Raw genomic sequence first — 12,140 nt, 5'->3', positions numbered from 1 at the left:
TTAGGAATAATAAGAATTGGACAATAGCACTGTTCAGGGAGCAGGGAAAAAGATGGATGTTCTGTTTGCTTCTGTATTTATCAATTTGTGAAAGATGATTTTCTCCTGGGGGTGACAAAATTTTCTTTTTAGTAAACAGTGAGTGAAGCATATGGGGAGTTTTGCATGGCTTGTTACCTTAAGTCATCAGAAATAATAATAGAGTAATTTATTTAAAAAAAATTGTAAACCACTCTTCCACAGACTTTTTTGAGTGCCAGCCCTTAGTGAAATTACTCAGATGAAACTATTTGATTGATTCAGCATAACACTCGAGAACAGCTGAGCTATTTCAGATATGGCTCTGACACAGTTATCAGTAAACATTAAACAATAAGCTCAGTCACCTTGAAACTCAATTTTTTCATAAATCAATACCAACAGACCTCAACCACCATCTCAGAACATGATTTTTATGGCCTTTTTTTCCCCTTACTAAATTTTTTTGGTTCTCTCTTGAGAACAAACTCCGTCCCACCCACTAGCCCTTACCCAGGGTGCCTGTGCAGAGGCAGTTGTGAGTCCGGGGAGGTGGCTTAGTTTGGTGGCTGTCCAGAATCTGTTGCACTAGCTGCTCCACTGAGAAGCCAGAGCTGCTGTTCCCATTGCTGCAAGTCCACTTGATGCCATGAACTGCCGGGAGAGAGGAGGAGACAGAGATGTCAGCCAGCCCAACAGACCACCAGCCACGCCAACCCCCCGCCCCACCCTCTGCTCTCTCTGTCTATCTACCAGTATACCTCATGCTGCTCACTGGACACCTCTATAAATTTAAAAGTAACCATGGTAGAATCGAGAAATTAGTATTAATGTTTCCATCAACCATACTTCTTATGTTTCATTGCTCTACTTGTACTGTTTATAACATACAGATTAATGTGTATATCTTTTGTAGTGTGTGCCATCGGTGATCATACTGTTTAAACACCTATTTACACAAGCCCGTCCAATATATTGGTGGAACTATATTACCACCCGGTGTAGTCGTATCATAGATATATTGGTGTCGGCATATATTTTGTTAGATATGCGGGGGTGGATGTAACTAATTACAGCTACTCAAATTACTGTAATTAGGTCATTTTTGGGGGTACATGTACTTGATCATGAGTAGTAGTAGTAATTTTACTCATACTTAAATATGCATTAAACAATGTAATCCACTTAGTTACTTTTAAATTCATCATTTTGTAGTAAAAGTAAAAAGTCATTTTGAGTAAAATTTGAATTGATATCCAAACCTTTCATCTGCATTAATGTAGCCAATACGGTTATCCAATCATAAACCGGCCAATGAAAACCCTGACAAAACCCCCCCCAAAACTGTGCACCAGGCGCAGGTTTGGAGAGGTGACCATGACCACTGAGCAGAACAGAGTAGGGGTTGGAAGAAATTTAGACCGAAGATTTGGAGAAACAGAAAACCCTTTGATTGAGTGGCTGCTACTTAAATGCATTAAACATCCACATTTAAAAAGTAGCTATTACTCTGAGTAGGGTTTGAGAAGAATACTGTGTACTTTTACTGAAGTATTATTTCAATACCAGTAGTTTTAATTGTAATTGAGTAATATTTCAGTAATGTAACTGTACTTGTACTTGCAGATATGCGGCAATATGATTTTTATTTAATTTCTTTACTGAACAAGATGCTTTTGGAAAATTGGCAATGGACAATTTTTTTGCTTTAAATGATCATTGTGAAGTAAATACTGATGGCACAACTGAAGCGTGTCTGCCATTGCGCAGTAGGGCTCTACTACTTTAATTTCACATGCAACTGTAATGTACAGTTGTGATCATTCACTATTTTAAATTTTTTTGTCTTCGTCCTTGTTTCTAGCTGTACAGCGTCTCTATTTCTGTCTAAGTACACTGAGAGTAATGTAAACTGGTGTCAATTTCCTTGTATGTTTACTCATACTTGGCCAATAAGGCTGATTCTGAACTCCAATATCTCTTCTCCTGAACATTCGACTTTCTCTTTCCTCCGTCACTATATTGCCAAGCCTTGTCCCGCCAATTTGACAGTGTCGGTTGCTACTCTGTGGTCTCAGTGCTGATGACCTTAACCTTTCACCCTTACCCCAACCTCCGCCTTTAATGAAAGCCTCTCGTGAAGAACATCACCTAGCTGCTGGGTGTGCTGCTGCACCAACAAGAAAAAAAGGCTTTCTCAGTCAAAGCTCCACACCCTGCCTCAGTCACACCTCGCTAGCAACTCCTAATACTTTTCACCGCTCCACTTGCCAACCAGCCGACCACTTTTGATGCGACAGATACTGTAGTGGTTTTAGTGTCTGTAAGGTGGTAGGAGACGCCACTGAATATGGCAATGCTCGGGCTCTCAAGCGGGAAAAAAGGTAATATATTAGAAATGAGGCATATTTAGACTATCAAACAAAATCAAACCTACTTTAACTCAAGTTCTCTGCACTTCAGTACCTCCTTTGGTTAAATATGCGAGAGAGAGATGTATAAAGAGAGCACGTTTTAGAGCATGTATGAAAAACAGTGTGAATTTGCTTAGTGCATGTCTATTTCCATATGAGATAAAAGGAGATGGAAACAGCAAAAGAGTGTGAGGGCAATGCAGATTAAAGACAGAGCTAGTTAAAGTGGAGTGAAAAAAAGCTGGGAAACATGATTGGATGACTGTGATAAGGATCTAACTTGAAAGCTTTCAGATCCTTTGGAAGATTACAGGCTGGTCACCAGCAGATGTCAGTAGAGCTGCTGTGATCAAGCTCAGATCATACGCTCCACAGACAACTCACTGTGGCAGGTTATAGAAACATAAACAGGATTCATTTTGATCTATTATAAAGTCAGATTTATTCAGCCATTAATTCAGAGTGACTGAGCTGAAAAAGAGATTGGATGTGAAGTGTGACAGGAAAGTTTCATCTAATGTCATTATAATTACTGAACAAAGAATTGTGTCTGTCTGGAGAACACATTAGACAGTGTGGCTTGAGTCACCTCCTGATGATGTGTAATGCAAAAGTACAAATTAGATGATGCTAGTATTACTGACACAGAGATGATAGGGCCATAGGCGTACTAAAAACGCTGTCATGAATCCCTTGACAAAGCCAGCAGGGAGGCTGCAGGACAGAAGTGCATCGGTTCTGCTGATCTGATTCGGAGAGGGTGACAGAGCAAGAGTGAAAGCCTAATACAACAGCTTACATCCACCATGTAGTGCCTTCCCTATTTGTCCAAACAATCTTGTCTCCCCTCTGCCCTGATCCCTCATGCCAGAACTGCCACAGCCCTCCTCATGTAGACGGGCGTCACCCCCAGAGGCTCTGGGTTGTTGACGTACAGTTACCGCCGTGTCTGCCTGTCTGCTCTTCTCACTGAGGGTTATGTTTCAAAGCAGACATGACAGGAGCAGTGCCACTAGGTTTAATCCCAGTGGCAGCAACAGCCGAGGCACCAAACAGCAACCCAGTCACATCATCATCCTGATGACTGCGTCCTGTCATGAGCAGCATCACACAGCCCTAATGACAAACACAGATGATCTGTAGGACACATGCATATCCCATCTGGCTGCCTCTGCACCATTGGACACTATATGGGACAGTGGAGTACAATAGTTCGCATGATGGCTGGCCCTGTCTGTTTTGCCTTGGTCTGTTCTTCTCCGACCCTGTCTGTCTAGCCTGGAGACAGGACTTCTGTCTGTCTGAGTGTTTGTTAAAGCCGCTCATGCGCTATCTGTCAGCAGGCTAGGGGCATAGCTGGAGAGAGCGCTGCGTGTTTATAGCATTAGAGCAAAAGAGTGAATCAAGCTGGCTGCCTTGTCTATGGAACTGTAGCGTGACTGAGTAGTGATGCCATTCTCCCCCCTCTACCCCCCTCTTCACCCCCTCACTTCTTCTCTTTCTCATCAAACACCGCAGGGCGTTAAGGAGGAAGAGGTCAGACACGGCAGCGTTTCACAGGGCTTATATTTGAACTGGTGTGTGTGAGCCTCCGTGCATGTGAAAGTTTTTGCGACTGAGAGCACGAGTTTGTGTGTGTGTTTTTGTCGTGGGGAGAAGGAATAAGCTCAACTGATCCATGAAATCCACACTTTTCCTTTGTTGTTTTTTTTGTATCATTAGAGATGTCAAATGGTTTGCGCACTGAAATATTGTGCAGAGAATAACAAAAGGGAAGAGCAAGATGGAAGAGGGCAATTATATTGCAAAAGTTGACAATGTTCGGGTAAAATAACTATTTGACATTAAACTAAGGGTTTGTGTGCTGACAAAAATCAGCGTGTGAAATAGGTACCTTCATTACTATGTAAGAACATGTTCCTCACATACAGCAACACACCATATAAGACTCACTGTCAGACATATTGTACTGTGCACTCCTGCAATCTTGCTTTCTGCACTCAACACTCATACTACAAAGTTTGACGGTTTTTCACATTCCTGGTAAAAGGAGAGGAGAAACTTCTCCAGCCAGTTTAGCTATACAATCTCTGAGTAATCAAGGAAGTTCTGCTATTATCCATAGCCCTGCACACATAGTATAACATTCCTGTGCAAAGCAAAAGACATATCTACTTTTAAATGCAAGTTTTCATAGATACAGGTCAGTCTGGGAAAAATGCACTGTATGTTAAGATCTAATGTTTTATTTAAGATTGAATAATGCATGGATAATATAGCATGACTTCATCACATCAAGTCTTTTCTCCCTACATTGGGATGGCGGTTGCTATCTCACAGGACCACTAGATGGCAATGTTGCTCCATCACTGAGCTTGTGTTGACATGCTGGCTGGTCCAGTAGAAAGAGAGAGGGATAGAGAGGAGAAGAAAGATAGAAAGCAGAGACAGAAAGCAGAAGAGGGATTTTTACTCTTTACGTAGCCCCCTCATGTAGCCTGGCAGCTAGAAGGCATCTCGCACTCACCCTCTCTGTCCCAACAACTCCCAAAGTTAATGACTTTACGCATTACTGCAAATGGCGCTTCGTTTTTACATTAAGCCACAGACATAATGAATACAGTAGGCTGTTGTTGTTCAGTGGCTGTCCTGAGGTAAGGCTTTATGTTAAAATATGTCCTGAAACTGATAGCGAGCAGAGCAGTGAGGAGGATAACAATACAGCCGAGACCTCAGTGATGATGGTCCTGACTGCCTTGTCAGTATGCAGCCAGCATGTGTGTGTGCTTGTAAAGCTGCTGACACGTTCCTCTTTACCTGGCCACATCACCAATAATTGGCCATCGGAATATCAGTCACAGCCCTGCCAGACACGCCTGAATCACAGTGTGGCTGTTAAAGGTATCTTAACAGCTCTCTGAAAGATTTTCAATACCCCACAAGGTCCCCATTTGGCTATTATCATCATCAGACAAACCCTGACTTTTTCCAAAACATTGCCTCAATCTCTGGGCAGGTCTAGAGACTCATAAAAACACATAGTGCATCTTGCAGAGCATTAGTATAGCTGATAACATCATGGATCAATCCATTGAGGGGGGAGAGAAACAGAGAGACTCGGAGAAAGGGTAGAAGGGGGATTTCTGGTGAGTCAGACATTCTTGCTCCCACGCACTAACATGAATCAATAACCAGCTTGCTGCCCTCCTCTTCCTTGACTTCCTTCTTGGGCCAGAGATGAAGCGCACTCTCATCCCGGCCAGAGTGGTGCCAGAGGTCGAGGGAAGGGCTGAACTTTGACCCATTACTAGCAGACGGCTCCAGGAAGAATGCACACTCATACAACATTGTTGAAACACTGGCCGAAGATGCTCTCTGACTGAGGTGCTGAGGGCACTTAGTGTACCAGCTTTCAGCTAACAGGACCAGACATTAAATCCTCAGACAAAAACAACAGCCACTATGTTTAGTCTTTCCATGCAGGCAGACATGTAAAGACTATTAAGGCCTTTTTAGAGGAGACAGCAACTGTTTGTATTAAAGGCTATGAATAAAAGTTGAGACTTGAGTGAGAAGAATTGATAAATGCATACTCCTGAATGATTCAGATACTCACACATGGGCTTGAGCTGGCCAATCAGCTCCTCCTTGGTCCACTTGGCCCACTCCTTCTTGTCTGTATTGATGGAGCACAGGATTGGACCACATGGTTTCCCACAATCCTCGATGGCTGGAACATTCAAATAGTGGACGAGCACAATATCAGGGTTCTGCGGGAAACACACAGAGAGAGAGAAAGAGGGGAGGGGTTCCATGAGATGACACAGAGGAAAGTGCATCTATGAACATGGTTTCTTGAGGATACAATAGTGAGGAGTGGTAGTGACACATAGATACTGTGGCTCAGCTGTTAGGGCTTTTATGTGGAACATGCCAGCTGGTTGGTGAGAAGTAAAGTGTTGCTGAACTAGAAACACTGGATGGTACCCACACACACACACACACACACACACACACACACACAATAGAGCCCAAGAACAGAAGAGTAAATGCACAATCCAAACCACAACCAGGGAGCAGAACAAATCTGGGATCAGAAATGTGCAATAATCTCACTCATTATGTGGCTCTCCGTATCTCTCTATCTCCAAATGTGTGTGTGTTTGGATGTGTACACTAGTGTCTGCGCTCATGTGTGTGTGTATTTGTATGTGCATATGTGTGATAATTACAATGTGTGCTCATGTAACACACTTATGGCATTTTGTCAAGTCCACCCACATGCTGAGTTGATGCCCTCAATTAACTCTGCCTGTATTTACCAAGTCAAAACTCAACGATTTGCCGCCTGCAAATTGTTACCAGGTTACCTAGCTGCAAATTCCCTAAATTGACAGCTTATGAATAATAGGTAGCGTTTAAAGGAATGTTGTGCTGGTGTGAGTAACATCAATTCGCTCCTGTAATCATGAAACGCTTTGATTACTCAGCATGGCAAAGACTCACACAAAGAGTGTTCCCGTTTCAGTCCTTATCGCTTCCAATTTATTATACACATCCGACTGCCACTAAGCCCACACAAACTTAACTCACAAATACAGCACAATATTCACACACTGACACACAGGATACAAATAAAAGCTGCACTGATTATAACTGACCTGCAAGCAGCCGAATATAAGCAGATATACAGTGTTTGGAAGAAAAAATGTCAGCAGATGCATGAATAAACAAAAACAAAAGGACATGCATGAAAAGAACACGTGCATGTGTGCATACACTCGAAGCTAAACAAGTCACAAGAATCGACAAACCAACAAAGACCTTGATGGAGAAAAATGCTGTGACAACATGTGTGTGTGACTGCAGTTTGAAGCTTCATCAGTACTAAGTGGCAAATAAATCAAGGCGCTGCTGCTGTAGGTCTGTGCTCCCTCTCAGTGTGTACCATTAATCTACGACTACACCCCCCTCTCTTCCTCTCTCCTTCTCCCGTTTCATCAGACAGGGGTGTGGTTGGGGGCAAACGGATCCAAAGAAACAAATACTTCTTTGAAAAATCATCCAAAACGTGTAAATAACTGCCGCTATCTTAGTGTGTCTCCGGTAGTGAAAGAGCAACAAGTCATATGTGAAGCAGTGTCAGAAGGACAGATTATCCTCCTCAAACACTTCCACCAGGAGCTGGAGCTGGACATTACAGAATGCTATCTCACTGCTTTCCTTGTCCCCTGTCATTGGTATGGACACTAGGCGATAGCTGCCCTGTTTGGATGGAGATGGCACAGGGTGGTGTGTGATGCCCCCAGATGGCATCACCAGCTGTGTCAATAGCGAAGAGATGCCCTCAATCTTTACTTGGTAAGAGAGCGTCAGATGTAGACAGCTTCATTCAATTATGATCGTACATATGTGGATGTATGGGTGCAGGCGGGAGTGAATATGCATAGACGCACGGCTCTTGCATTAGTGTGGGCAAACATACGAGCACAGAAACACACACAAACAGACTGAGGACAAACTCATTTGAATACTGTTACAAACATATATAATTCAAATGTTAGCTGTACACAATCATACACATGGTTACGCACAATCTCCTCCTTCCAACACCCACACTCCCAGCTGTTTCCTACCTTTTCACATATAGCCACACAAACATGCAAGCAAACACACACTCCGCACAAAGGGAGAGATCATGTGGCAGCGTTAAAGCTCATCAAAACACAAGTAATCTGCAATCTGTCTGTATGGAAATTTCCCCCTATTTCCCCAATCTTTCTCTCTTCTTACTTTACAACATATTTAACAGTTCTCCCCCAACTCAGGCCTACCTCCACTCCAAGACGAAAACAACACAATGAAAATGTAAGGCATTACATAAATCTATCAGGATGGTAATTTAATTTAATTTCCTGCTGGCTGCTTTTCTTTTTCCACAGTGTAATATCAGGAGTTGGTTCTCCAGGAGTAGGGGGGGAAAACGGCTGAGGGGGAACTTTTTGCCTGGATACTATTTTCCAGAGAAAATGAGATCTCATTAACTTATTGATTAATTGTGTAATGTAGTCTTTTGGTTGTTTTTTTTCACTCGTTTCCCATGCGAGTCTCAGGGCAGCTATCCAGCCTCACTTCCGCAGTGGAAGGCAAGACTGGGATACAGTTGCAGGAGCCTGTGGTGTGCATGTGTGAGGAAGGCGTTTGTATCTCTTGTATGATACAATGTGGGCATGATAAATGTTGGCCATATTTCTATGCATGTGTGCCAACTATTCACATGTTAAGGCCTCTTACAGCATTAACATATCGTGTATGAGTAAAACGTAGCGTGTCTCCAGCCAGCATTTTGATGTTGCTGCGTTGTGTTAATGTTTACTGCGCCTCCCTAGAACAGATGGATAGATGTTGAGATAATTACTAGCAGAGTCTTGGGGAGTCAGCCATGGGGGCGGAAGGCCTGCTGAGTGGGTGGTGGAGCGCCTTCCTGCCCCTCCTTTCACCACTCTCTCTCTCCCTCTCTCTCTCACAAACACACGTAAACACATCAGCATACAAAGGCACGCATGCAAATAAACAAAGAGAGTACACACAGTCACACACACACACATTCACGGCCTAATACACAGCGCATCAGACACGCATGAAAAAGTTGGGGTGCCAACACTTTGCACACACATGCATATGCGATATGCAGGACATCGCCATCGCAACCGGAGGATAAAGGTGCTGTTGTAGCCAGGCAACAGGTTTCTCTGGCACCCACGCACTTAGAGTCAGCCAGTGCTCCAACGTTCTTTCAGTGACTGCCTACCTCATCCTGAAGTCATACACCCTGTTCTACTCCAAAAGACAAGGAGGGAGAAAAAGATTTGCTAATGGAGCTGAAGACACAGACGGAGTTAGATGTCGGTGGAAACAGATATAATGACCTTCTACTTCGTGCTGAATGTGAGGAAGTGAATGTTGAGCCGCGGCGGAGTTATAACTAACTGAGACTTGAGCACAAAACACGTCTTCTGGTGGAATCTGGCATAAGTGGTCAAGTGATGTGTCTGCTGTCTCGGTGACCCTGCCACCCTCTTGGAACACCTCCATGTAGCTGCTACTCCGACAGCTTACCGCAGCTCATTAAGACTCAGAAAGCGAGGGAAAGAGTCAGAGTTCCGGGTAGAGATACATAGAAAGACAGAGAGACGGAGACAGAAAGAAGAATGGGAGGAACATTCTTATAATGTCAGGCAGGCAGCTCTGCTCCATGCTTGTACTCTACCATAGAAGGCCTCGCTTTCACATCCCGTGCACAGGAGCGATAAAAACACCATTAACATGAAAGGATCTTAATTGAGAGGGGATGCTTCATGCAACGTGGATGAGCCTGGGAGTGCAGGGGGAAACCTTGTTCCTCTCTGATAAAATAACCCACACCGAGGAATGGGGGCTTCAAAGCCTGTCACACTGAAGGAGAGAGCAGAGCAGACAGGGGCTCAGGTATGGGAAAAGCCCCCCTTTTCCATTTTTACTCTAAGGAAGAAATGGGGAAAAATAAGCAAAGGAGGAAAGGAACGAGATAGTTCTTCATGGGAGAATTGAACTAGCAGGCTGCCGGGAGATCCATTTCAATACAAAATATCATGAAAGCAGCAGCAGTCAATTGTTTTGTCACAAACATTCAGGATAGAAGGTATAAATACAGAGGGGATGTGACTGTGTTGGTGTATTTGTGTTTGTGGATCTGTGCCTTTATGTTTTTGCGTCTGCCTACATCAAATCATAAATAGCGTGTGAATGAGTGTCTAGAGGCAGATTTCTGTATGTTGGTTGGCGTACGCACATCAGTATGCATGCAGAATGAGCCCAATGAGCTGTGAGTGTAAGTCTGAGTGCATCTGCTATTTTGACTGCATATTCATGCTGTCTGTGCTCGCAATCCGTATTAGAATTTGTGGTGCGCATCCTTGCATATGTCTGTGCAGCTTCATGTGCACACACATGTACTGAATGCATGTGTTTCATGTCGTGTGCTGTGGTCCACTGAATGGGTACGAGGGATTATTAAGACCCTGCTCTCTTGGCTGTGCGGGGGCAGTTGCCCTGGCAGTGGCATAGTGATGGATGGCGTAGGGTGCCAGTCATTAGGCAGCCTCCTGGCCTCTGGCACTGAGGTTGCACTCTTAAACACCGACCTCCCCCGCCTGTCCCCAAACACTGCTGCTCATTTCAAGGTCAACTGCCTCTGTGGTTCTGTAAGTTCACCTCCATGAGGCACAAGACTTCTTCCTTTTGTTTGGAACCTTTATCGCTCACTGCCAACGGGTGTGTTGCGGAATGTGGGGGTGGCTGGCTGGTGCCTTGGCTCGTGCAGACGCACAAGGAGCACAGACACACGCATGCAGCACATGAACACGCACAGACGCACATACAAACGCACACACCGAGGTAAACAAACGTCAAACTCTCCCAAAAAGGCAGCAAACAGCCTGAAGCTCCTGTCTACGGAGCAGAGCAATCCCCTAACTGAACCTGCTCTCCCCCTCTCTCTCCAGGTCCTCTATGACAAACTCTTTGTTTAAATGTTCCCAGTTTAGAAAGCAGACACCCTAATTGGGGTGTCTGGAGTCACCGCTCAACTTAGCTGCTACAGTTCACCCTCTATTGCACCCGGCTTTCCACCAACTACAACACTGCCTGAGTGCCAAGCTAAAATGATGCCCATGGTGGGTGCCGATCCAGGGGTAAGAGCCAGTTTACAGAGGGTTTCTTAATGTGAATTGCCTCAAATGCCTCTGTCCAAGGTCTGTGAGAGAGATGACAGAGCAGGAGGCACAGCAGGAGATCCTGATTTGGGGAAGATTCATACTCCACCTCTTTACCTCCACTACCTAGTGCACTGGCTAGGAGATATGAAAGGCAGAGCTTGGAACTTTTGAGGAACAGGAAGAGGCCAGCATGTTTGAGCGTGTTTCAGAGGAAGCCAGGGGCTGAGGCCTGTGATGTTTAATTCAGTAGCACATAATCACTCCGATGGAGTTGAGAGCGGGGCTTTAAATAACTCAGCTTAGAGGGGCAGAACTGCTTCACTCTGGGTGGGGGAATGCAAGTCTATGCGCATGTGTGTGTGCACATGTCTGTGCACTTGTGTGTGTAATTGTGCATATGTGAGTGCATTTCGCATTTCTACATGTCTATGAGTGAGTATGCACGAGAGTGCTCCTCTATTTTTGTGTGTGGCTCCTCCCTGCTTTGAAATATTTTATTTGTGCAGTGCACCACAGTAAAAGGTGGAGAGTGTTTGTTGCTGTGCCAAGCATCTGCATGCATTACAATAAAAGTGCAAAAGGCCAGTATTCAGAGCCTGAATATGGAGGAGCATTCTGGATGCCAAGCAGGCAGGCAGTAAGTCAGGCGGTAAGCCGGGCAGTGAGGCATTGAAGCCCCTTTAGCTGCCACAACTCAACTCACAGTTTACAGCCTACTTATTCTTCCTAAGGCCCTTACAGAGCACACTGCCCTCTCCATTAGTTGTGGTGGTCCCATGTGAGAGGCCACGCCGCCCAGGGGCAAGCTGAGAAAAGGCCATCAGGAGTCCATCCGGCTGCCATAATGGCCTTGGCTGAGCCCATGGCACTGATCCTAATATTCAGTGTCCATCCAGGTGACACCAAGTCACACTGGAGAATAAGGAGGGAAAAGAAGTTACTGAGCTCTTAC

General features: G+C 44.6%; 1 protein-coding gene across 2 annotated transcripts in view; it reads right to left on the bottom strand.

Moving 5' to 3' along the window:
* The window catches only part of camta1a (calmodulin binding transcription activator 1a), a 285,954-nt gene that overhangs the window by 33,151 nt on the left and 240,663 nt on the right, over window positions 1-12,140 (bottom strand). Inside the window, exons 6-7 of one of the 2 annotated variants that reach the window (XM_084365528.1) lie at window positions 6,049-6,202; window positions 532-672 (exon numbers count right to left, since the gene is read on the bottom strand). In XM_084365528.1, the coding sequence (XP_084221654.1) occupies window positions 532-672; window positions 6,049-6,202 (295 nt within the window). The remainder of the gene's footprint in view (window positions 1-531; window positions 673-6,048; window positions 6,203-12,140) is intronic. The other variant, XM_084365529.1, reaches the window with a different exon arrangement.

The sequence above is a fragment of the Pagrus pagrus genome (genome assembly GCF_965226575.1).
Source record: "Pagrus pagrus genome assembly, chromosome: 11".
Lineage (NCBI taxonomy): Eukaryota > Metazoa > Chordata > Actinopteri > Spariformes > Sparidae > Pagrus > Pagrus pagrus.
This window is presented reverse-complemented; position numbering and strand designations above follow the sequence as displayed.